This window comes from Dermacentor variabilis, chromosome 8 (genome assembly GCF_050947875.1).
Source record: "Dermacentor variabilis isolate Ectoservices chromosome 8, ASM5094787v1, whole genome shotgun sequence".
NCBI lineage: Eukaryota > Metazoa > Arthropoda > Arachnida > Ixodida > Ixodidae > Dermacentor > Dermacentor variabilis.
The window spans coordinates 116,406,788-116,434,402 of NC_134575.1; the positions used below are offsets into that span (position 1 = coordinate 116,406,788).

The 27,615-nt window shown below is 47.4% G+C and overlaps 1 protein-coding gene across 1 annotated transcript; it reads right to left on the bottom strand.

Moving 5' to 3' along the window:
* Positions 1-3,885: 3,885 nt before the first annotated feature.
* LOC142591541 (peflin-like) lies at positions 3,886-4,254 on the bottom strand. Its single transcript, XM_075703861.1, has one exon. It carries the CDS (start codon positions 4,252-4,254, stop codon positions 3,886-3,888), a length of 369 nt encoding a protein of 122 aa, XP_075559976.1.
* Between the last annotated feature and the right edge of the window lie 23,361 nt (positions 4,255-27,615).

Sequence of the window (27,615 nt, forward strand, 5' to 3'; positions counted from 1 at the left end):
GCTATTGTGATGTATGGATTCGGGCGTCACTCTGATTCTGGCAGTAGACAAAGGAAAATTTCCTGCATAAAATGGTCCCGTTCGGACATTGACATTTCGCGAGAGAGGAGATCCACTAAAACAAAATTATTATAATTTTTTTCAAGTCAGCGCTCCGTCTCTACGTGTCTATATTTGTACTGTCCGCCTCCTCCTCTTCATTCATAACTTAACATTAGCCACACCTCGCTATTTTTTTTTACATTTCGGCTTCCTTCACTTTACACTGTGCACCAGTTCGATTTCCTACTCCCCGACTGCATGTGCCCGAGAGAGCGCTATGCGCACACAAGCACTGCTGCTAAAGGTTAAGATAAATTCCGTAGCTTAAAAGCACCTAACATGCGATCTGATTATGAATCACGCCGTGGTGGGAGGCTTCTGATAAACTGCGAAACCCCTGAGCGTTTTTAAAGCCAAGCTTTCCTTACCTTCTCCTTCGACTTTCCCCGCCGCTGCGGCTGCTGCGTCGGGGGGGGGGGGGGGGGGAGTCATACCGCGTGTATACATGACAGGAGCGGCTCAGAGAGGCAAGGCGACACCGGAACCTCGATTTAAACACAACGCGTCGAATGGGCGCAGTGCGCTCTGGAACACCCTGGGCGTCGCCGATTAGCCTCTTCACAGCTGTAATTATCCGTGACCCCCCTCAAAAGCATTGTAGAAAATGCTGCGCTTTCCTTTCTACTAACCTGCAAGCCTAGAGGGGACGTAGATAGAACTGTAGATAGGAGAAGAGGCAGTTCCCATACAAATAGGAGAGGGGGGGGGGAGGAGCTGACGTGGGAAGACTAGGAAACCCCACTACCATACGACAGCGGTCGCGGCAAACTGGATAAGCTTAAGTTCAAGGTACGGTACAATAAGTTCTGGCTATTTAGAAAAAATAAACACCATGCAAATATGTCAATAAGGCAAATTACGCTAGGCATGCAGAAGAAGAGCCGCATTAATTAGAGTGCACCGCAGGATCCACGCGACATTACAGAATCGGTCGACCGTCAAATCAACACTTCTGTGCCCGCAGCGGTAGCTCTGCAGCAATGGGATTGCTAGGGGTAGCGGATTTGATCCCTACTGCGGCAGCCGAATTTCGACGGCGGCGATATAGTAAACGCAGGTGCATTTAGATTTTGGGACATGTTAAAGAACATCATGGTTTTAAAATGAATCCGCCGTGCTCCACTACGGCGCGTCTCATAATTCTATTACGGTTTTGGCACGTACAGCCCCATAATCCAAGTCAAGTTTAATACTTCTGCCACGATGCGATGTGCCATGGGAGGCATTGACAATGCTCAACCCTCTCAGAGGTTGTGAAATATGGCGCACAACAGTGCCTCAAGCGAACACGTCTCCCTGTGTGTTCTCTGTACCAGGCCGACAAGCAGCAGTGGTGCACGTAAGGTAACGTTTAACACCAACTCACCACTATCGCGTTACATTAAACGTTGAAGTTAAGCTTTCGCCGTCAACTTTGCCGCTAATTATCATCTATCAAAGCAATACGCACATAAATCTTCCCTGCCATTGATTGACACAGTGAGGGGGATGTGCAAATATTTTTTTCTTCCGTATCATCCCTATCTAAACGCAGGAACTGCGATAGCGAGCGAACCCGCAACTTCTAGGTCAGCTGCATAACTGCGCAGCCGATAACCAAGCACGACGGGCCTTGAATGGGCGTTTATAAGGCAAACAGTTGGAGCAACAAATGGATATGATTTGCCACGAACCGTTAACGTTACCGAGCATCTTAGGTCCAATGCCCGGCCCTTCAAAACAGCCACGGGTTTTTGACTTATTGTTCAGATACCTGTCTGAAATTGGTCTAATAGGAAAGCTTTAAAAATTGCACACTTTTTATATACAAAAACCTAAATTTACCCGCCATGTCACCTCTAAATATTAGTATCAGGTCCACTCGGACATTCCATATTTATTTTTATCCTCGTTATCTCCCACTCTCTTCTGGAATCTTTTAATCCCATTCCCCATCCCTATACAGAGTAGCATGCCAGCGGTTATATACGCGCCGGCAAAATGCTCAAAGGCAAGACTCATTCTCAGAACATTGGCGCCAGCGACATTCATTGTCCGACCTCTGTTGAGAATTTCAATCTTGCATTCTTTTGCACTTCTTTATTAGTCGGAGGACGGGAGTGTCATACTAAGGGGATATTGGCCTGTTGAGCGAGTAATAATAAATGATTAAAAAGACTCATTGTTTCCGTTTTTACATGTGCATCTTTTGACAGCCATGTCAATGGATGCTACCCTTTCGAGACTTGCTTGATGTAGGCAATTGACTGTTCTACTAGAAAACACTGCCTCACGAGAGGCAGTCTTGCAGTTCTGCCTCAGGCGACCGTTCCATTTAAAAAAAAGAGTAACAGATTTTCCATACAGAATCTCCGCAGCTTCTAGACTTCACTCGTTAAAGAGTTCCAACCCCTTCCAGCCCTTTGACTAACCTGTCAATGCGAGTCACATTACCGAAGGAATGTATGTGGACGCAGTGGTCAAGGCCGGTTTTCGCTTGAAAATCACCGTCAAGTGCTCCCTCTCCATGCCTTGACAAGCGGGCATTGAGCGAAAGCGATGACGCGTATGGGTGATTGTTTGACCTGCAAGTGATCGAGCGCTCGGTACACCAGCGCAAACCACATCGCATCGCTCAACAGCCCATGAACTTCACAAGAAGAGTAATGGTCGATGAAATACGCGCAGTTCCCCGTAATACCGTGTGAAGCACGCAGACTCCAAGCATGAAGCTAACTAAAAAGCAAGAACCAAGAATCAAAATTTTGCTATGACAACTCCCCCTTCGGTTCGACGTTGTTGTAGCACCGAGCCTCCTCATATGGACTATTATCAGCTCAAAACGACAGTGCTCTTGATCGCAAATATGCATTTTTTTCATTGTTATGACATTATTCTATAGCGGCGTTCCGTCCACTATACAGGAAGCAAATAACGAGCGGTAACCGCATATGCGGACATAAACAAATTAAACATCTCTAGTGAAGCAGTAAACTGACACGTAAAGCTATTGCTTCTCGAAGGGAACATGGCGTTTGTCTAGACGAGCGGCCAAAACAATTTAGATATACAGTGCCTCGCGTATAAAAACTAACAAAAAGTTGCGCCCACGCCCACACACAAACCCCGCTCACGGCGTCTAGGCCAGCATTCGCTCAGAGCTACATAGCTTCCAGGAACCATAGGCTGCCCTGGAGTAGTAATAATTAATGAACAGCGATCCAGGGAACGTACAAGTTATGACAGCAAACACCCGACGTAAGTACACAAACCACTAGGCGAAGACCCCAGCTACATACCAAAACGTTTCTATCAGAGTGAGGCAAAGTGCGGCATCAGTGAATAAAATAAAACCTGGATTATCGCATTCTTGCGATATTTTATATGCAGAGTGCATCCAAATAATGCAACGACATACCATATCTAGTTAGCTATAGCTGCGTCGTGAAAGCGATGTGCCACAAATACGACGGAAACGTGTCTAGCAGCAGCTAAACACGCACAACCGACGCCTGAGCCCAATAAAGTTCCACACGGAAAGTGTTATTGTTGCACAAATCCGATTTTATTTCATAACTAGAATGTAAAATTGACATGCCTGATGAAAGCGCTTTACAAAAAGCTCACACATATGCTGATCAGAGGCGCGTCCACACAGAGAAGAAGCATCACGTAGCTGTTGCAGTCCCATTGAGAAAGGCCCACAGTCACGTGGAAGCAGGAAATCTTGATCCTGAAGAGGATAACGAGCGGCGGTTCTGTGTTACATATTGTCGTTGCGAAATGTCAAGCAGCACGATGTCGTCACGGGTGGACCTTTGCGGTTGTCGCACAAGCTTTGACAAAGCTGTCGAAGGAAACCAGGCCCAAGCGTTCACACGCTCGAAGAATGCATCTCACGTAGTACTTGCTCACGTTGTAGCCGCACGCCTCCAGCGCCTCGTGGAAGACGTCACTTGATATGCACCCGTGATTCTCTGGATCGAAATTCTGGAAGACAGACGCCCAGTACTCGATGGCTCTGTAGGCGAGGGAGACCAGTTCTATTTCGTCAGAAATCCCGCTGGTAAGCACGTAGTCCAGCACGAATTTTGCGGTCAGACGCGAGATAGGGCGCTGCGTGGGCCAATCGTTGAGCTGCGACAGGGATCTGTACATCTGCAGAGCATCCATGGCGGTGGTGTGGGCTTCGGTGGGTAGCCGGGCAGCTGACTGTCTGTTCGGATAAGCGAGCCGAGTGACCAGTTGGAAATGTCAGTCGGCTTTTTATACAACCGCACCATGTCCATTTCCTTTCCACTTCCTTATCCCTCTCTCAGTACAAACGCATGTTTCGCACCCTTCTCTCCACAGCATGTTCAGACAAACCTGCCAGCAGCTGAACGAGAACAGGCGAGACCACGTGCTCATGGCCTCAGCCCCCCCCCCTTATGTAGCACCTGTGCTACTACCATAAGGTCCTATGCTGAGTCTCACATTCCCAAAAGTCTTTTCGCAGAAGCCTACCTTCTCCAGTTCACTGTTGTGCTTGAACAGTGTGACCAATCAGAGATTAACGAAGCGGTCAACAATAGACTCGTGGTTATTTTTTTTTTCGGAATTTCGAGGGTATGTAAGCATCCGACCCCAAGGAAGCTTATGGAGCGAGCCACATCCAGTAAATAGGAAGCTCAAAAAACGAAGAGAAAAGGAAGTGGTAGTGAATGTCTCCAAAACACGTGCCTGAGAAGAAAAAAAAATAAAGTGACATTCACGTATTTGTTCTGCTAATAGAAATAAATGCGAAGGGCTGATCTTGTGGGCTCAAAGGCAGGGGTGCCTATACACCCACGGAGTTTGGCCAAAGCAAGAAGTGCATTTAGATAATAAAGAAAAGCATGGCGACTTTTCTTTAAATAAATGAAATGCAATACATTGGGCGGCAAAATGAATTTGATAACATTACCATTCAATTCAAGGAAAGATACCTATTTATTTCTGGGTGAGGCAAATGATATTGACCACTTGAACGTGAAAAAATAAAGGTCGTAGCACGTGGGTTAGTTAGGGAACGCAAGCTCATAGCGATACGGAGGCAACGGAGATGCGAGTATAAACTTTCACAGCACCAAGAAGAGAGGGCGTATACCACGCATCTACACGTTTCCTTTGTGTGTGTTCCTGACATTTGTTTGAGTGTTTGCACTAACAAAAACAGAAAAGAACAACGAGGTTAGCTATTCTGAAGAGTACCTTGACCCCGAACATTATTCATCTCACTTCCGTGTGCTTTCTTGAAAACTTACGCTCACTACATTCCTGTCTGAAATGCTATGTCATGCTAATAACGTGCGTGCCGTTCTTGGCCTGGAAGTAAGGAGCGCGCCGAGATATAGACAGGTCTAACACGCACAGTATATGACGATTATTACAGAATTAGAGAGGGTTAATTTAGGGGACGCAAGCGGATTGCGTACGCAAAAAAGAAAGGGGGCGCCGATACTGCGCATGCGCAGACCCAGACGCAAGGGCGTGCGCATGTGCGGTACCGTCTCCAATAGTTCTTGCGTACGCAAGCCACTTGCGTCCCCTAAACTAAAGCTCTCTATTGTTTCGGGACAGGGTAAAACCTAACGTATGAAATTGTCCTTACAATGAGAGATGATGGAAAAAGGCTCCAATCTCTCCGCGTTTTTGCCCACGCTGTGGACAACATACTTTTCTTAGTGCCAGACAAAGAATGAGAAAGGAGTGCACCTTCTGCACGACGGCCCGTTTTTCGTTCGTAATGGACACCGAGGAGAAACGTGGAAAGGAGAAGGTTGGTGAACAATATGAAGGCAAACTTAAACAACCACGATGCCGCACTCTGTCTTGTACGAAGAGATTGCTCCATTTGCAAAAAAAAGGTAAATAAATTCATTACCATACAAGGCTCTACAAGACAGATTGAGGCGTATTGCTGACTTCAAACACTAAAAAAATGTTTTAAGGGAAATACTCTCCGGGAAACCGCGAATGTCTGAAACCAAACCATGTGATGCAAATAAATTTTACTTTGCCTAGTCTGCCGGAAGCCGAGTAACTCAACGGATCTCACTCTAAAAACAGCGTAGGCGCCTGGGAGGTTTGGGGAGGCGAGGCTATGTGTTGTGTTCACTTCAAGAATGGCACCACACTGGCTCGCGAACCTGCGAACTTTAAGAATCTAATCAACCAATTATCCATCGGCACTATGACCTACCATGCCAATGAGGTGGCATTCGCAATCAAGATCTGCCTGGTCCTGTACTTGGTCAATGGCACTATTGTCGCTATATTCTAAGTACTCTAAATAAACCAACTACATTCCTTAATGTTCTTCTCATTCTGTGGTTCCTGTGATTGCGTTGTCTTTCCTCGTTTTTTTTTTTTAAAGCGAAGCATTCTTTGCCTTTTCCTTTTACTTTCCCACTGCTGCATGCTGCATTTGGCACACCGTGTCGGAGAGGTGGGGGGGTGGGGAGGGTTTACACCATGTGCATACATGACGGGAGCGGGTCAGAGAGGAAAGGCAACAGCAGAAACTCGTTTTGACCCCACCGCGTCGAATGTACTCAGTGCCTTCTGGAGCACCCTGGGCGTTGCCGATTAGCCCCTTGGCAGCTGTAATTACCCGTGACACCCCTCAAAAGCATTGCAGAAACTGCAGTGCCTCCCTATGTACTAATGTGCGTGTCCAGAGGGCACCTAGTGTAGAGAGGAGGGAAAATGGTAGGGCGAATAGGAGGAGGGAGAGTAGAGATGTAGAGAGGAGGGGGAGAGTAGAGCTGTAGGGAGGAGGGAGAAGAAGAGGCAGTTCCCATACAAGGGAAGGGGGTGTGGGGGAGGTGACGTAGGAAGGCAAGGAAGCCCTTGTACTATACGGCAGCGGTTGCGCGGAAACTTTATAAGCTAAAGTTCCAGCTAGGGTACAAAAAGAAGATCGTTCCTGCGTTTTCTGAAAATAAACACCATGCGAATATTTCAAGCGGACAAGGGCGTGCAGAAGCAGAGCAGCATAAATTAAAGCGGATTACAGGGTCTAGGTGACACTATGGAAGTGGTCGACTGTGAAATCAGCACTTATGCGCCCGCCGCTCTAACTTTACGGCTATGGTATTACTAGAGGTCGTGGATTTCATCCCAGCCGCTGCCTCCGCATTTCGACGGGGGCGAACTTGAAAGCGCACGTGCACATATATTTTCGGTCACCTTGAAGAACATCACAGTGTCAGAATTAATCTGCAGCAGTCCGCCACTACGGCGCCCCACATTATCCGATTGTGATTTCAGCACGCACAGCCCCATACTGCAATTAGAGTTTAATAGTTCTGTCACGAAGCGATGTGTCATGTGCGGGCAATGACGACGCTGAACCCTAATAGCGCACAACTGCTCAAGCCAACACCCCTCCCTTTGTGTTCTGTGTGCTACGCAGACAAACAGCAGTGGTGCACGCAAAGTAACGTTTAGCATCAATTTGCCACTCTCGTGTTAGACTAAGCGTCGAAGAAATTGAGCTATCGGCGTCTCACCCCTAATTATCATCAGTCAAAGCAACCACCATATATTTAGAAAGCTTTCCTTACATCATTTGCTGCAGGCCATGGGACCTGCATATATATTTTTTTCAGTTCTTGTACGTGATCTGAAAACCACGAGAGAGAGAGAGAAATGTTTATTATATGCAACCTAGCGAGTGTCCCTAGCGAGGCCCAGTATCACCCTAAGGTGGGGAGACTGCTTAGTCCAAGATCACTCTGGCTTCAACTGCCCTCTTGCAAGAACTTTAAATTAAATAAAATAAATTATATGGCTATACGAGGGAACATTACGATATGATTATGAGGCACGGTTTAGTGGGGGACTCAGGAAAATTCTCTACCGCTTGGCGTTCTTTAATGTGCAACTAAATCTTAGTACACAGGTGTTTTCACGTTAAGCCCCCATCGAAATGCTGCCCGCGTGGCCGGGATGTGATGCCGCGACCTCATGCTTAGCAGCACAAGACCAGAGCCATTGAGCAAGCATGGCAGGTGATAAATGCGAATAAATCTTGTTAAAGTTGGCGCTGTGTGTTTGACCAAATCTGCTTTCCGTGGGCCTCTCACTCTGCATGCGCTGCAAAAAAGCAGAAGGCACCATATAAAGGGTGTCCCAACTATCATGGGCCAAGATTTAAAAATATGCAAATGCCACATAGCTGGACGATGCCAGAGCAATCTTGTTTGTCGTTGCTTAGAGATAGTCAGATTTTTTTTTTACATTCCGCGTAATTACATAATTAGTCTAGGTTACTCAACTCGTCAGCTATTGTAATTAAACAAAAAGTTCCAGTGAGTAAATGGTAAAGCAACATGAAAAACTTCCCATACAGCTTTCTGCTGCTTAATATATGCTACATAAAAGTGTTTTCCGAACGTGAACGAAGCCCGCGAGTACGAGCAAAGTGAATCGAACTGCCAGTCGCGCCGCAATTTTGCCTCCTCCCCCATCTCTCATGCACAAATCCAAGCGTCACTCTCATTCCATTAGACCAGTGAAGGGAAAACTGTACTACATGAAATGGTCGGTTTCCGAAATTGGCGGTTAAAGAGTGGGTGCATAGAATAAAAGCACTAAATCTACCTCAATGTCAGTGCTACCTGTCACCTTGTCTGCTCGGGTCTTGTTCGCTCTCCTCAATTCAGTCATAACTAACCACTCGCCGCCACCGCCTTTCTTTTTTTCTTTGCAGCTCGCCTTGATTTACATTACACTAGGCACCCAGCCCAACTTCCCTACTGCCCAGCTCCGGCTGGGCGAGAGAGGCCAGCGCGTACATAAGTACTGGTGGTAAGAGTTATGTTAAATTCGTCTCTTTAAATGTTCTAAATCCCTCATCTTATTATGAAGCACGCCGTCGTGTGAGACTCCTGATTAATTTTGACCACCTGAGGTCCTTCAGTGTCTAAATAAGTTCTGAACACACGGGCGTTTTTTTTTTTCTTTTTTCTTTTTGTCCATTTGGCCCCCGTATAACGCGGCTACCGCGACTGGGATCAAACCCACAATTTCCAGGTCACCAGGAGAACTCCGAATCCACTAACCTACGGCGACCATTTGATAGCAGCTTTCAGGGAAGCCAAAAATGTGTTTTGAAGCAGTAAATTGGAACTTCGGAGCAGGATTAATAAAAAAACTTTGCAAGCTTTCTCTATCATGAGGTCCTCTAAATTTCAAATACTACTAAATTTGGTAAATCTAGCGACGCAAACATTTACTTTCATACGTGGCTTGCTATTTTGCTAGTACACGAGTAGAGCTGCCAAACAATTCTTTTTTCGTTGAAGAATTGCGCTATATATCTTTTAATTCGAAGCGTGAGTGATCAATTGCAAGACAACTTTATTTTGTTTTATTCTTCAAGAACGCTTCCATTTCGAAGTATTCATAATCAAATTTGGCCCTCAGTAAGGCAATTTCGCATTCGCAGGTGGCAATCTATACACAAGCCCCATCTCCAAAATTTGCGCAGCTCATTGCGGGGGAATGCCACCGAGAGAAGGCCGTAGCCTAGCTGCTATGGCTCTGCCAGGCTTCTAGGCTGGCGTGCCACACAGTCGCCTACGTCGCGTGCACGGTGGGATTCTTCATTGTGTCAAGATTTTCTTCTCTGAATGGGAAAATTTGTGCACTGAGTGTCAAAACTCAAGTTAAACACAGTCGACAAACGTTTCGTCAATAGCAAAACACATCCGAATAATCGGTCAGTCCAACACCATGAACTTTAGCAGTCAAACAATTTTGTTCCGTTATGCAACGCCAGCTCTATGAAAGATTAGCTCAATTCTCCAGCTCTGTACTTCACTCATGTATCATGCATTTGAAATGCCGGGATGGTCTAAATGGCGCAGGCGTTTCGCTTTCGCTCGTCGCGTATATAGTTCGATGTGCGTCGCGTGCCGTCGCAACGTGAAGATGTGTGCACACGACCTTTGAAAATACGATGCGGTCAGATGAGACTGGGGTGGCGCGAATTCAGTTTGTAGGTTTCCGCCCACAACTTTGCCCATTAAGCAAATAAATCAAACAAAACTAATTCTGGTAGTTGCCAACATGCCACCCGCAGACCAGAACAGCAGCTAGGCCTAACCAGCACCGCTTCTTCAGTATCCTGCGGTGCAAGTTGCTATTTAGTGATGAGTCGACCGACATATTATTAGCGGCCGTACGGTATTCCTAAAGCCACAAGTTCACCTAGCAAACGAAAGTGCGGGATAGGCGACAAACGGAATGGCGGCCTCCATTCCTGCGCCATCTCTCGCGATATGTTTAAACAATCGAGCGAAACATTATACAGTGTCCGAAACATCTGTCCTCCGATATACATTGGTCATACAGGAGAGAAGTGCGGGATTTGGCTCAGCTCTTTTGCAGTCGCTCATTGCCGCCTGATAATCGCCGCTGAACCGTTGTGTAAGCAACCCGCAAAATATAAAAAAGCCCACTGGAGAAACAACGGTACGATCCAGGTTTAACCGGAGAGGCTTGGCTTCGTCGGTGGCGGTCCCACTACGGCGACAAGCGCTCCGCATTTTTAGTTTCTGCACTACTGTGCTTTCTGCGCTCATTGGACAAAAGTGAATTAATATTCTATAAGAAGGCTAGGTTTCTACGTTTTATAATGACACCTAGTATTATCGACTACCCTGAAGCATTAACTGACGGCATTCAAAAGAGCGCAAAAAAACGTCATTTTTGCTGCACTGGCCTCTGTTGTACTGTGTTTCTGGCAAAGTTGTTCATCATAACAAAACGAACTTTCCTCAGCCTTCTAATTACATGTTATACAAGCTTTCTATGAACAGATATTGCGTGTTAAGTAACTAGAAATTTATGCAGGCTCTAATAAATTTGGGCAAAACAAACGAAGTTTATGAATGAATATATTTCCTTCCTTTTCAACGCAGAACAACAATATTTAGACGTTTCCTAGGCTACAGTGCCCTTATGATCTATACGAATTTGTTTTGTGTTCTACTGAACCGATCACGAGTTATTATTACTTAAATTTTGCAATTTATGGGTATAGTTGGTCATGCATTACCGAGGAAGGGACAAAACTATTCAAGATGAAACTCTGAAAATTTCACTGATGGAGCAGCAATTTCTTCTCTGTCATTCTGTGAAAGAAAATTTTTCTTATGTTAATTAAGGAAGCTACAAGAGAGCAGTGAATTAAGCTAGGTTTTCTGCTGACCAGGTCCTTGCAAATTTACATTGCTATTTACATTACAATAGTTGGTACAAGCCTTTTACCAACTAGCCCGGCAGCAGACGTTACTAAAATTTCATTTTTTTCATGTACACGTTAATTCAAAACGAGTGTTGGGCCTTAGCAGAGCCGTACAATGTTTTGTAATATTGTAACTACTAGCACTCACTGGTGTTACTAAGTAGAGCATGAAACCAAAACAGTTTTCAATGAATATTAACTTTTAAGGCATTTTTTGCTGATGGCGCCAGCTGTACAAAAAAAATATCAAACTGTCTCACGTCAGTTCCAAAATTTATCAAATGTACAGCCACTAAACATTACAAAAAGGGCCAGACGCAGATGGATTCTTTCTTCAGGTTTGAGTGTTTCGCTCTGTTTAGTCGCCGCACCCACCCCCCATTGCTTTAAGCACCTGTCTGCAACCGGACCTTGAACCTGGTCCTAAGGCAGCTCACTCAATTGGGACTGTTGGGGGAAAAAGAAACAAACAAAAAATCGCCCTCCATGCAGTGGCGTAGCTGGGTCGTCTGGCACCAGGGGCCCATAGGTCCTCTGTCCCCCCCCCCTCCCTTATGTAGTCGAGGAAGGCGAGGATATTGACAATTTCCGGGTTCAACAATTTCCGCACGTTCCCCGGGTCCCCCTCTCCTTCGCTTTCTTTCCCGGAGATCGCGAATGCAGCAAATATAGACGCTGTTTTTCCTGCGCCAAATAACACAGGGTGCTGCACTGATAACGTGTGATAAGCTCATGTGCACATCTTCTGTCAGACTGTAAGGCTTGGCAGCCAGTACAAATGCTGCATCGTGGAAAATATGACTCACGTCACAAGTAACAAAAAAAATATCTTTATAATAAAGTTTTAATTACCAATTTTAGCGGCAATAGTGCATTTGCAAAATTGAAGCCCGACATTCATATCTCGCCCAACAACAACTTCGCAAAAATCGTCGTAGGTACTCTGGCACGCAGTATTTTGTCTGTGGGCAGCCCTGAACGAAAACAAAAATTAAATTGTTTGCAGTGACGCTGATTTCCCCACCCTATTAGAAAACGCCACCTGCCTCCCCGCTGCGCGGGCGCCAATGCTATAACAATTACGAGTTCTCTTCATTCTGATCAATAAAGCCTTGTTTTCATTTGCTGCTATACGGACAAACGTGATTATCCGAGCTGCGGTACCACCGCAAGATTGGCAACAGAATAGAGCACGCTTCGCGTCGATTCTTGGCATCACCATAAAAAAATAAAGAAAAGGCCGCGATGAAGCCCGTGCCAGCGAAAGCTTGCACTACTGTTGGTCTGCACTCGCAATGGAGAGGATTAAGGGATCGACGTCACTGGTCCACTATTTCATATTTCTTTCGCTGCTGCCATATACTGGGCGCCGCCCGCAGTGCCAAAGTACTGTAGGTTGTAGCACGCAAAACGATTTTGTTTAACAAGTTTTTGTTGAGTTAATAATGTGATTTGGAGTCCTCAATTCTCGAATTGAAGTGCTTCCTCTATAAGTACTAATCACGGTATTATTAAGGATATGGTTATTACTTATCTGCCATATTTTTCTCGCTACCGAGTTCATAGTAATCACAAAAAGACATAAGTTCATAGAATATCAATCGGGAAATATCCTTACAAAATTCACCTTTCTTCTATAAAATTCTGTGCAGCTGATACAGAGACTGTACTTGTGACATGAAGTCAGACAACAACAGTTTTCTGAAACTTTCGAGGGCAAGAAGGAAAGCGTGAAACATAACGGCAGGTTTCGCAGCGGCTTCTCGGAGCGAGTGGGAGAGGGGAAGTAAAAGCGAGCCGGACATCACGGCGGGCCCGCGACTACAGCCTGTCGAGTCATACGCCGCCAGACTCTTCGGCCGAACCGAGTCTGAAGACGATCCAGAGAATCCCATTCGCGACTTTTAACGGCCCCACTTATGCAACGTCGCTCTCAACGGACGCATGGCCGTAAACGCGACCGCCGGGCGCGCTGGTTGAACGCCCTCTTGCTGCTGTCTTTGTTAGTCTTCGCTGTGCGTTCTGAACGGAAAAGGGACCCAAGAGCCCCAACGCCTTACAACGCCGCGCTGTATGTTTAGCGACTCCTGCTCCCGCATGAACGGACAGCACGAGCGCACCCCACATGAAACGTTCCGCTAAGGCGAGTAGTTGAGCGACCATGTCGCGAATTAAATTTTTTAGCCCGCACATTCGTGCAATTATTTCGTGGGGTGTTGATAGAGCTGTAGCCGACAATTCTGCGGCGCAACGCATCCGGTGTATGAGCTCGGGCTACAGGATACGGGAGCATTCTTTGCAATTTGCGCCCAGTCAAGCCGGCGGAAAGAGGGGTGTCTTCAGGCGTATATGACACCCCCACCCCCCCAGCTGGCCCCTTGCACCCGGGGCCCACGGCCCCCCGGCCCCCCCTGTTGCTACGCCACTGCCTCCATGGTACATCATGGCTGCATGCCAGCTAGTCAACAGCTTAGGCTATTGTGCCATTGTGTCCAGGATAGTTGCAGATAAGGAAAGATTTCGGAATTTTCTTCTGCGCTCTCTTCTTTTCACAGGCGTCTGTGGAAGCGTTCTTGAAGTGCACACAGAACTTGCCCTCGCCTCCTCCTAGTTTCCAGGCTTGTGAAACGATATTCTGAAAGCTCGCTTTCTTCACGCGGTGAGGTGCGATGAGTTTGGTAGAATATTGTGTTTACCCTATCTTACGCGGCGCCGGTTGAACGATGGGATTTGAAGCAAACAATGAGCGAGCCTTTATTTCCCCCAACTGCAACAAGTGCGGATAGCCGCATCACCTGCAGCATTCCGCGTACAACGAACCGAACCTCTCGTGTTCTGACTTCCAGTGAAGTTTTGAAAGACGTGATTTCGAGTAGGTGGTCTTCTCTTACAAAGATATCTGGTATTTACCCGCGTATTGATCGTACTCACATAATGCTTGAACACCGCCCCCCCCCTCTCTCCCCGACACCATTGCCCACTTTCTTTTTCGAGTAATATCATACCCTCGAAAATTACTGCAGTGAGTGACGTCTCATTTTTGCGGATAATTGCAGCCGATTGTACAGTTTTCCGCATGCGCTGGAAAATCTCCGCATTCAGCAGAAAATAAAAAAAAATATGTGGATCCCCCGCACTGGGGAAGTGATGTAAGCGAAGCTTTGTCTGCTGTTTGCTTTAATTGACGACAATTAGCGGCGATGTTGACGGCGAATATTTATTTTTTCGAAGTTTAGTGCGAGGCGAGTTGATATTTGAGAGTTTTATATTAGGGGCGTGCAAGCGTTGGCGCTCCCTAGCGCTTGGATGCCCCAACGCTTACGCCCTCTTAACCTAAAACTCCCCATTAAGCATTACCTTGCGTGTACCACTGCTGTTTGTCTGCGTGGTGCACTCGGGTAGGTGTTTGCTTGAGGCGTTGTTCTGCGGCATATTTCATAACCTCTGAGAGCATTGGTCATATTAATTGCTACAAATGGCACATCGCATCGTTGCAGAAGCATTAAATTTTATTATAGTTATGGGGCTGTACGTGCCAAAACCACAATCGCATTATGAGGCACGCCGTAGTGGCGGACTTCGTAATAATTCTGATGCCGTGCCGTTCTTTAACGTATACCTTAACCTAAGTGCACGAGCATTACTTGTTTTTTTTTTTTTAGCACCCGTCCAAATGCCGCTGCCGCGGTCGGGAACGACCTTGAGCAATTCCATGACCATAAAGCTACAGCGGCGGGCAGAGAAGTGTTCAATTGACCGTGCGACACCTTCTTTACTGTCACCTAGATCCTACGATGCGCTTTAGTGCGGCTCAGCTTCTGCACGCCTTGAATAAGTTGTCTGCTTGACAAATATGCTTGGCGTCTATTTTTCAAAAAAATAGCAGTAACGTACCGTAGCATACCTTCAACCTAAATTTATCCTGTCTGCCCGCAACTGCTCTTCCTGGCCTTCTCACGACACCTCCCCCCACCCCCCCATTTGCATTGGAACTGCGAGCGAAGAATGGCAAGGATGTCATTCACTGGTTTCACGCCTACATCCCTTCTACCTACTCTATGCATCCTCTCCCCCTCCTCTCAGTCATTCTACCTAGCTTCCTTCTGGAGCTGCACGTTATTAGAAAGGTAAGCCTTGCAGTAGCTGGATTGCTTTTGAGGGGCGTAACAGATAATTACAGCTCTCAAGGGGCTAATGTGGCGACGCTCAGGGGGCTCCTGAGCACATTAAGCACATTCGACGTGGCGCAAACGTCCAAATGAGTTCTTCGCATCGCCTTGCGTCTCTGCCGCGCTCCTGTCATGCATACACACGCTCTGAACCACTCCCTGACGCGGTGTGCGACAAAGCAGCAACAGCTATACAGCAATGGAAAAGTAGAAAGAATAAACAAAGGAAGCTTCGCTTTAAAAGAAAAAGCGGGATAGAAACAGACAGCACGTGCAGAATTTGCGCTATGTTGACTGATGACTTCTAGAAAGAAATAATAATTGTGGCAATTAATCTATTTATGCCGTTCCTGCTTGCGTAGGGTCTGTGATATTATTATGAAGTAAAGTGTGACGATGTGACATTGGACGCCTGTGTCGCGGGAAGTTCGAAAGACCGTCATTCACAAAACCAACGAAAACGGCTGTCGGCGAAACATGGAAAACGCACAAGGGCTGTGCGCAAGGCTATGCGCGAGCGCTTGCTATGGCCATTGTAATCATAACGCTTGAGTGATGAGTGCCAGCAGCTGTGAGAGCGTGAGTATTTCCTAAAGCGAGCGTGCTGAGCTACCGCTTCTTTTACCACTTCACTGCAACGCCGCTCTGAAACTCGAATGACGCGACCTCCAATACCATGCGCGCAGGCTATCAAGCGGGTGCGCCGGAAGCGGGCGTGGTTTCTATTCCATAATATAGCTTAACCGCGTGTAGTATGTAAGACAAATTGAATCGAACATTTACCCAAATTTCGCACACCCCTATTAGTATTTCATTTTGGGAAAACTTATCTCCACAGTACACCTGCAACATTTGAATTTATAGCTGCCGTCTCATGACAGGGTTCTACGACTGCAATATATTTAGGTAAAGAACAAATAAGTCCACATCAGCAAGTGACTGATGGGAAACGTTGAAACAAAACCATAAAATTAACATATTAATATACGCACATATGCATATTCATCATATCACTCAGTGACACTTGTCAGTTCAATCTTAATGCTTTCATTTTCTCCTGTTTTTCCTGCAGAGAATACAGCGACACGCAACAAGTGTTCTTCGAGTTCATAATTCTTCATAATTCTTCATAAATAAGTTGCATAGGCAGCAGGGGGCCATGAAACACGGATGATTCTTCTCAACGTAACTCCAGAAATTGAGACAACTACTAATCTCGCAATTTTCATTATAACAAATACGTTCACCTGTACATATGTCATCTCTTATAATACGTGTCAAATATGTGCCATGTCTCTCTCTCATATGTTTATGCGCAGTTCGGTACGCCGGGTTGAATTGTCTCTTTCTCTGGGCATTCTTATTATTTCCCTCTTTTAATTTGTTGTTTAAGTTATGTTGTTTGTTTTAAGTGCTCGCGCTATGTGCGTTATCTTGCGCCAGTGAATGGCCGCTTTTTATGCTACGGTGAACTGTACTTTTCATTGCTTTCCTGACAACTATTTCTAATGCTTTAAAGTTTTTATTTGTAACAGTGTTTTGCAAGCACGTTATCATCGTAAACATTTCTAGCTCTCACATTTTTAGTTCTCATTGATCGGTTTTCTGTTATCATTTGTTCAGCGACGACCCCTTTATTCAATGCTCCCTGCGGGGCCCTATTAAGGTACTCTGAAATAAATAAATAAATAAATAATACCCTAATGGCGGGACACACATTTGTGCTAAGTGGTACACAAGTAGGTGCATCACACGGGCATCGATATGCAGACTCGTGTGAAGGAACGAAACTGCAAGTTGCGAGTTTATCTGTACTAGCTTACATAAAGAGCATCCTTGTCAAGTTTCTCTCGCAGCGCATGTCACACTGATAGTGGCCTAAAGGCATACACACATGTGGACGAAGGAATCGGAAACAATCCCACACCATTGCCGCATGAGGTAAACAGGCACGAGGAAATGCCGGTTTTATCACATGACTTCATGTCCGGAAGTGCTGCTGTCTGTGCTTCGTCCGAGGGCCGTACAGACGGAAAATCTCACATATTTATGACATACGTTTTCTAGTGCCCGATTACTGGAAATACTGATGACAAGCATTGCAAGGGCTTTGTCCGCATGTTTGGACACGGCGACGAGTGCCAAAAACCATTCGGCCGGCTCGTGAGGCAATAGGAAAACGACGTGTTCAGCAACGCACCGCGCACGCCAGAAGGAAACCAAGCCATCGACAGAGAGAAGGTGGCGCTTGCCGGTTGCATCCCCTTTCCATCACCTTTGTGTGGATAGCGTCTGCTCACTTCTCGTCAGCTTTTGATGCATTTTTGTGATGAGGAATTGTTGTTAGTGTTACGGAAGGAGAGATGCCTCGCTGCCATTACTTTAACTCTATCGCACAAGCCGAACGTTTGAACTATTTCACGGTGGACGCAGCCATCATCAGTAGGCGTTCTTGGAGGTGTTCACCCTCTCATGTACTAGCTCTCATGAACACTGCTTAGCTTCGGCGATTGCAAGAAACCGCACTCTTGCACCAAAACATGGCCGATGGCCTAGGAACATTTGTTCGCCACCGTAATCACCATTCATGTTCACGCAGTTTGCAAAGAGCGCTGAAAAAAAAGCAGCATCCCTTTCATAAACGACATCTGTTTTGGGATGAATGAGGCTAATAGTGCTTTAGTTGGCTACACGCAAAGCCTTTCCGTCGCGCATGTATATAAAAGCACCTATTTTGGCAGAGTGAAAAGTGCGCAAGAGGGGCTTTTCGTATTGTTGCAGCAAAGTAATGGAAACGAGTTTTCTGTGGAGCTTCTAAACGTAGGAAAATGGGCATCAGGTCACGTGGCAGCATGCAGTAGAAAGAAAACTAGTGTCAAAGGTGCGCACAACTGTACTTTCCATGCACGCGCACGTGGTCTGTGCTAGCTTACAAAAGCACCGCGACTTCTACGAGCAGTCAGGCCTTGCCATCCCGCTGTTCCACGCGACCTAACAATGCCGGTGGCAACCTTCCTCGAGAAAGCCACGCCACAAACGAACTGTCCTTTTTTACTTTTTACTTAGCCGTTCAGTCATAAGTATTTCGTTTATGCTTTGCACAATGCTAAATATAGTAAAGAAAAGTACACACGAGGAAGAAAACGAAACAAAACTAACGGACGATCAACGTTGCTCAAAGTTCCGTTCATTTCAGTCTCAATCTGTTTTTACTGCTACAAGTGTTGTGCTCCACCGAGATAGTGTGCACTGCAGTCTGCAGGCCATCTGCCGAGACTGTTTGGAAGCAGCGGCCCGCACGCACAACAGAGCCACGTCAAAAGCGGCAGTGACAACCACTTACCACCACCACAGCCACCGTCAACAGCACTAACCATTTGACACAGAGAAAGTTTCGACCGAGCCATTGTTGAAAGCAACAGGGACAGAAGGCCACCATGTGCAGCAACAAAACAGCAATGGTGCCAGGCACAGCCCGTCCTGCAAAGAGGTAGGGAGCGAGCCACGTCGCCACAGGGCTGCACCCGAGCATGCTGCAACGACAAACAGCAGATTTCTTACCCTTTTCCCAAGATTATGATGACGATTTATTGGCATTCCCTTTCAAACGGGATGGTGCAAATTTGTCAGTAGCCTACTTGATTTAATCAGGTATGCTACACAAGTTTTTTATCTAGCATTTTCGTATACACCTCCTTAATCTTTTTTTCCTCTTGTCTACCAAAAAATAAAAATCTACCAATCATGACTGAGTGGCGTCGCCTGGTGGGAGAATGTGAACTACACACAACATGGCGGACGTTATACCTTCACCTCAGCGCAGCCGCGGGTCCACGCCATGCCACTTTTGATGGCGTACTTAGACTACATTTGAGCACTTAGTTACGTTTCGGAAAGCCCGAGCCACCCTCAAGCGGAGGATGAGTGCAGACTCCTCATATTTCTCTGAAATGTACCAGGATGTAGCAGAGTTCGGCGCAATGAGCGCAGCGGCACCATCACTACACTTCTGTTATTTGGAGGACGGGAGTTCCTTTATTGACAGAAAGTTGGCCCCTTATACGGGTAATCATAATGACCGAAAAAGCTTTAAATGTTTTGCCATTTTTGCTTATGCATGTTTTCACAGCAAGGTCAATGGACACTGAAATTTTTAGACTGGACTGCTGTAGGCAGCCGCATGTTCTACTTGAAGAAACTACATGCACACAAAGCGGAGGCTGCCGCACGCGATCGCTACATTCAAACATAAACAAAAGTCACAGATGTCCTATACACAGACTCCGCAGCTTCTAGGCTCGACTTCGTTAAGTAGCTCCAATTTCTTTCACCCCTGGACTAAAGAGTGTCATATAACCGAAGGATTGCTTAAGGATGAAATGGTCAAGACCAGTTTTCGCTTGAAAACTACCGTGAACGGTTGACTCTTCGTGTCTCGGCAAGCTGGCAATCAGAACGCAACGAGGGGCATGGGTCATTGTTTGACCCGCCTTTGTGTAATTTTCTGATTGAAGTTACCACGTGCATAAATGTAGCTACACATTCACCAAAATTATATTTTGCAACCAGATTACTTTCAACCCAAGGCTAGAAGAACAAAATATTGGCCTTGTTCAACTGTTTCGCCTTTACCGCCGCCGAGCCCTGACCACACCAATAACTCGTGGAGGGTTCGCCTGTGACAACAATACATTGCCTATCCGTGGCAAGTTCGGGAGTGTGGTCCAGCAATAACAGATATTTTATGCGGAAACTCTTGGAACGTCCTTGCACTCGCCTTTCCGGGAAGGGGCTGCACTGCACTCAGAGGGGAAAATGTTGTGTTCGCAGGTGAGTTTCTAGCGAAATAAAAAAGAGCGCAATTGTACTCAGATTTAGGTGCACGTTGAAGACCTCAAGATAGCCAGAATAATTCCAGAGGGCCCCGCAACGGCGCGCCGTTTATCGTGGTTTTGGCACGAAATAGAAAAGAATTTATTTTTTAAAGCGTTGTATGGCACTAAACTTGCTTTTTTTTTTGCAAATGGAGCAATATTCTATTACTAGACCGAGTGCACCATCGGGATTGTTTCCAACAGGCTTGATATTCTTGACTAACCTTTTCCTTTCCAAATTTGTCTGCAGTGCACGTTACGAACTGAAAACGGGCCGACGTGTAGAAAGCGCAATCCATTCTAGTTCCTTATCCGGCACTGACAGAAGTATGTTATGCATCGCGTTGGCAAAAACGCGACGGGTGTGGAGTGTTTTTCAATTATCCCTCACTCAATGAATACTTTACACACGTTAGGTTTTACGCTGTCGCCAAACATTACTCGTCATCTACTGTGCGTGTTAGTCCCGTCTATAACTCGACGCGCCCAGTACTTCCAGGCCACGAACGGCATGCATCTTATTATGGAAAAGTCAGCCAACATCGTTCCCCTGTAATGAAAGCATGTGGTCGCCCCAGGTGCAAAGCCTGCAGGCACCTTCCAAAGTGACCTTAAAATTAAAAGCACCGCAAATACTTACACACACGAAGTCAAAGCTAGCTGCACTTATAGAAGTTCGCGTGTGTTTTATATGCTCGATTGTTCCTTCTGTAAGAAACAATATGTCAGTGAAATGGCCCAATCAATGAACGTCAGATTAAACGGACATCGCGAGGACACAGCTAAAAAGCTTCCCAAAGCCGTCACTGAGAATTGCAATCAATCAGGTCATAATTTTGATGAACTTAAGCTCGACATCTTACGCGATGAACGAGAAAGGAAATACAGAGAGTCATACATTATCCATAAGTTGAAGACATTGTAACGAATAGGCATAAACGTTTCAAAGGAAGCTTAGGAATTTATTCGCTATGCTAAATTTTAGGCTATAGGCAACAACACTTAATTTGGTTGCTTAGTGTTCTTTCTCGTTTATTTTCTTTTATTTATTTATTTGATTATTCCGTTTCATTATTTCCTTTTATTATTTTTTTTTCACGAGCATCGGTTTCTTTCGCTCCTTCTATTATTTCTTTCTGAGACACGATGGCCCACTCCACCATGTTTGGATCGGACTGCTGGTACGATCTGTTGGGAACTCGGCGCTGACGCCCGTGGTTGTACCTGGGTCGCAAGCCCCAAGGGTAGCGTTGGCCTGGCGGCCTGGGGTACAACTGGAAGCATCCGAAGGTCCCGGCAAAGCATGAGTCGACTGGTAACAACGAAACAACTTGTTTATTTTAACATCGCAAAGAGTTGGTGGTCAGGTTTGACCGAAGTAGAGAGACGGGAGAGCACATCACTCAACAGAAGAAATCGGAGCCCTCCTTTTGGCGTCCGGGGGCAGCTGTTTTTATACTCTCGCAGTTGAGGGCAAGAAGGAACCCCTCAAAAGACGAGCACGTGAATGTACAATGGGCTAATGGTGACGCACACTGTCGTGGCGCTGCGCACGATCTCGTAGCACCCTGTCGTGGCGCTGCGCACGATCTCGTAGCACCCTGTCGTGGCGCTGCGCACGATCTCGTAGCACTCTGTCGTGGCGCTGCGCACGATCTCGTAGCACTCTGTCGTGGCGCTGCGCACGATCTCGTAGCACCCTGTCGTGGCGCTGCCGGTCGGACACAATGACTGTAATGAGAGGCTGGTCCCTGCTTTGGCATCGCCTGTTTCGGGCACAATGACTGGAACGAGATCCCTGCTTTGGCATCGCCTGTTTCGGGCCCAATAACTGGAATGAGATCCCTGCTTTGGCATCGCCTGTTTCGGGCACAATGACTGGAATGAGATCCCTGCTTTGGCATCGCCTGTTTCGGGCACAATGACTGGAATGCGAGGAGGATCCCTAGGCGGTCGCATCGCCGCAGACGCGCCTGGAAACACCTGGCGATGAGTGTTGCGGCGACGACGATCGGGCCAAAATGTCTGCCGCCCGCCGCAGTCGCGCCGGCAAAACCACGTGTCGCAGGCGAAACGCAACAGACCGCCCCGCCGGGGGAAGGAGATCCCGATGGACAGGGGACTGCATCCGCTGTCCGGAGGGATGTCGCTCGATGATGCTCATAACCGAAGTCGGGCGTCCCTTGACGTTTCTTGAGCGCAGCGCACAGAGAAAGCCTCGTTCTCTTGTTCAGGTTCGCACGGGGCACTGCAAAGTGACTTCGGGAGAGTTCACATTTTTGTTCTCGTTCCCGGCAAGCGTTAGAACTACGCTGAAAACTCAACCGCTCAGTCAGCAAGCACGGCACAACCCTCACTAAGCCCTGCCAGGCTCTTTCCCCTTTTTAGACCACTGCCTAGTTCCTTACAGTAGTCTAGCATCACTCAGAACGCGTCCACAAATTGAAAAATTGCACTAGAAAGCATATCATCACTTTGAAACACTAAACAAAAGCAATATGTTAAAAAAAAAATCCCGCCTCAGGAAGAAAAACATCAGTAACAAACAATTTTGAGGCTGATTCCTACGTTAGGGGCTTCGACTTAAGCCATCGGCGTTACCGTTGAGACTCCCCTTTTTGTAACGTACCTCAAAGGAATATTGTTGTAAAGCGAGGCTCCAGCGCAGGAGGCGGCCATTTTTGGGAGAGATGGTCTGCAGCCATTGGAGAGGGCAGTGATCCGTCTCAATGATAAACCTCGAGCCGGCTAGATAGCATGACAATTTCTGAACGGCCCACACGAGACATGCACACTCTTTCTCGGTGGCGCTATACGCCTGCTCACGACTGGTCAGCTTACGACTAGCATACAGGACGGGGTGTTCTACTTCTCCATTTTCCCGTTGGCACAGTACAACGCCCATGCCTCGCTCACTAGCATCGCACTGAACAATGAACCCTTTTGTATAGTCTGGCGATCGTAGCACAGGCTGGCTTGTTAGGGCACTCTTTAGGGCGCTAAAAGCTCTTTCCTTGGTCTCGTCCCAGACGACTGTTTGAGGCTCTGTCTTTCTTAGAGCATCCGTCAGGGGAGCCGCGATATCAGAGTACCTAGGGATGTACCTCTGATAGTAGCCGGCGACACCTAAGAACGACCGAATATCGGTCTTTGTGCGCGGTTGCGGAAAGTCTCGCACAGCGGCCACTTTTATTTCAGAGGGGCGGCGACGACCCTGACCAATCACGTGACCGAGGTAGACAACCTCGGCCTGTGCTATCTGGCACTTAGGAGCCTTGACTGTCAAGCCCGCTTCGCGCAGGCGGGTTAGCACTGCCCGCAAGTGTGTCATATGCTCCGACCAGGATGCGGAGAATATCGCTACGTCGTCTAGATACGGTAAAGCGAATTCTTGCTGTCCCCGCAACACTTTATCCATGAGGCTTGAAAAACAGTATGGCGCGTTCTTCAAACCAAAACTCAACACTTTAGGACGGAATGTTCCCATTGGTGAAATGAACGCCGCATACCTACTAGCCTCTTCTGTAAGTGGAACCTGCCAATAACCCCTGACAAGATCTAGGGTGGAAATAAACTGAGCGCTACTAACTTTCTCAAGGCGCTCCTCGATGTTAGGGATCGGATAAATTTGATCCTTAGTGATGGAATTAAGCCTGCGGTAGTCGACGCAAGGACGAGGTTCCTTGCCCGGTACCTCAACTAAAATCAAAGGGGAGGTATAATCACTCTCACCTGCCTCAATAACACCGAGCTGTAGCATTTTCTTTACCTCAGCCTCCATAATATCGCTCTGGCGGGGTGACACCCGATACGCCTTGGATCGTACTGGCTCTGTGGAGGTAAGTTCTATATCATGAGTAAGTACAGAAGTCCTACCAGGCCTCTCAGAGAACAGACCTTGAAACTCTTGTAATAGCTGGTGTAGTTCGGTTTTCTGCTCAGGCGACAGCGGTGCTTTACTGATAAGGTCACTAAGGACTTGACCGGTGTCTTCCCTGTTCGTCACTGAGCCTAGTCCCGGAAGCTCGACCGGAAGCTCTTCAGGAACGTTTATCATCATGCACACCACTGCTTCCCTTTGTCTATAAGGTTTGAGCAGATTACAGTGGTAAACTTGCTGTGCTTTCCGCTTTCCTGGCAGACTTACCACGTAGTTAACGTCCGACAGTTTCTGAACAATTCGCGCTGGGCCCTCCCACTGCACGTCTAGTTTGTTGTTTAGCGATGTGCGCAATATCATGACCTCATCGCCAACCTCAAAACGACGGGCCCTGGCTGTCCGATCATAATAAACCTTGGCCCTCTGCTGGGCCTTTGTCATTGCTTCACCTGACAACTCCTGTGCCCTTCTTAAGCGTTCGAGGAGCTTAAGCACGTACTCCACCACGACTGGGTCGTCGCCCCTACCTTCCCACGATTCTCGAAGCATGCGAAGCGGAGATCGAAGCGAGCGACCGTACACCAGTTCAGCTGGCGAAAACCCCGTAGCCGCATGCGGCGCGGTCCTTAAAGCAAACATCACCCCAGGCAGACACAGCTCCCAGTCAGTTCGATGTTCAAAACACAACGCTCTCAACACGCGCTTCATGACGGAGTGGAGCTTCTCAACGGAATTCGACTGTGGGTGGTACACTGAGCTGTGTAACAGCTTTACCCCACACCTTTCGAGAAAAGTTGTCGTCAAAGCGCTAGTAAACACTGTGCCCTGATCTGATTGGATTTCCGCAGGAAAACCAACTCGCGCAAATATGGACAGTAGTGCATTAACTATCTGAACTGAGCTGAGTTCTTTAAGCGGCACTGCTTCAGGGAACTTTGTCGCTGGGCAGATCACAGTCAAAATGTGTCTGTACCCCGTGGCTGTTACCGGCAGAGGTCCCACAGTATCAATAACGAGCCGTCTAAAAGGCTCCGTTATGATAGGTACCAATTTCAACGGCGCCCTCGATTTGTCCCCTGGTTTGCCCACCCGCTGACAAGTGTCACATGTCCTCACGAAATGGTCTGCGTCCCGAAAACACCCTGGCCAATAGTACTCTTGCAAGAGACGGTCCTTAGTTTTCTTAACTCCTAGGTGTCCGGACCACGAACCCCCATGTGACAAGCGCAACAGATCCTGACGATAGCATTGAGGCACGACCAGCTGATCGAACTCCACTCCTCTTCGGTCTAGATACTTCCGGTACAGGACTCCACCCCTTTCCACAAAACGCGCAGTTTTCCTGGCGATACCTTCTTTGACATTGCAGCGCACGTTTTCCAGGCTGCCATCCTTTTTTTGCTCGGCTATCAAAGCCGACCGGCTGACTTTTAGCAACCTATCAAGTCCGTCTGACGTAGGCGCGATGAGCAAATCAGTAGATAGCTCTTCTAACTTTCCCGTGTCGGGCGTTTCCTCTCCAGTATCTGGCGCCTTTAACGTTACAGACTCAAGTTTATTCAGTTCGGGCGTGCTCGGAATATCAGCTTGCTGCGCCTCTGACCCTTTTTCGTTGTTTGATAACGTCGGCCCCGCAACTACCGCCTTTGCAGCGAGCTCCCGAACCTTCGATCTGGTTAAGGCCTGAACACTAGCTTCACCAAACAAAAGCCCCTTCTCGCGCAGGAGGTGATCGGACCTGTTTGAAAATAGGTACGGGTACTGGGGGGGCAGCATAGATGACACTGCCGCCTCTGTCTCAAGCGCTCCGAAAGGTCCTTCAATAAGCACCTTTGCTACTGGCAGACACACGCTATGAGCTTCCACGGCTTGCTTGATCCACGCGCACTCGCCCGTGAACATATGGGGTTCTACGTAAGACGGGTGAACTACATCCATCGTAGCTGCGGAATCGCGAAGCACTCGGCACTCTTTCCCGTTCACGAGGAGGTCTCGCATGTAAGGCTCGAGAAGCTTCATGTTCTCGTCAGTGCTGCCTAATGAAAAAAACACAACTTTTGGTGTTGTTTCCGGACACTGCGCCGAAAAGTGACCCGGCTTCTGGCACGTATAACAAACGCGCGCTCGCCTCATCTCGAACCGCTTTCTGCGTTCGGCTTCGGCTGCCGTCTCTTTACGTTTGGTCGGATTGCTTTCACTCGCATCCTCACTACGCGTGTCCCCCTTAAATCTCATGGGCGTGAACCTTGGCCTCTCAGACTTGGAGCCAAATTCACCCTTTTGACCGTCCTTAGCTCCGCGAGCCCGACGCGTCACAAACTCCTCGGCTAGCTCAGCGGCTTTAGCCACCGTACAAACGTCTGGCCTATCCAAGACCCAGTATCGCACGTTCTCCGGTAACCGATTATAAAACTGTTCTAGCCCGAAACACTGCAGAACTTTATCGTGGTCACCAAACGCTTTCTCTTCTTTGAGCCACTCCTGCATGTTCGACATAAGCCTATACGCAAACTCTGTATATGACTCACTTTTGCCTTTCTCATTTTCCCGAAACTTCCGACGGAACGCCTCCGCAGACAGCCGGTACTTTTTTAGAAGACTCGATTTCACTATGTCGAAATCCTCTGCCTCCTCTCTATCCAAGCGAGCGACTACGTCGGCCGCCTCGCCGGGTAACAAAGTGAGCAAGCGCTGTGGCCACGTTTCCCGAGAGAACCCCTGCTTCTCGCACGTTCGCTCAAAGTTAACCAGGAACAAACCAATGTCCTCTCCAAGCTTAAACGGCCGCATCAGGTCAGTCATTTTGAACAATACGCGTTCTCCTGCACCGTGTGCCTGACTTCCATTACGAGCGCGTTCCATCTCTACCTCAAGACGCTTCATTTCCAAAGCGTGTTGACGGTCACGCTCTTGTTGCTCTCGCTCTTTCTGTTCTTTAAGTTCGCGCTCCTGTTTCTCTTTTTGCTCTTTAAGTTCGCGCTCCTGTTTCTCTTTTTGCTCTTTAAGTTCGCGCTCCTGTCTTTTTGACCTCTCCTCAATAGTCTCAAGGCATTCCGACAGCTCGTCATCCTCAGCCTCTAACTCAAGAATAGCCTTTAGCAGTTCTGGTTTTCTGAGTTTGTCTGAGACATCCAGACCCAACTCTCTTGCAAGCTCCAACAATTTCGGTTTGCGCAACGACTTCAAATCCATGGCTGCTCTGAATGCTGCTTTCTCTACTGCTTACTATTGTCTTGCCGCAAACTAACCCGGCAGCAACGACAACCACAATTACCAGCTCTGTTTCTAACACTAACAAAAGCCTGGCAAAGCTCAGAAGAAGAAAGTCCCGCA

Bases quoted from the DNA above. Each gene is read 5' to 3' on its own strand.
- LOC142591541 (XM_075703861.1), bottom strand. From the start codon at position 4,254: ATGGATGCTCTGCAGATGTACAGATCCCTGTCGCAGCTCAACGATTGG.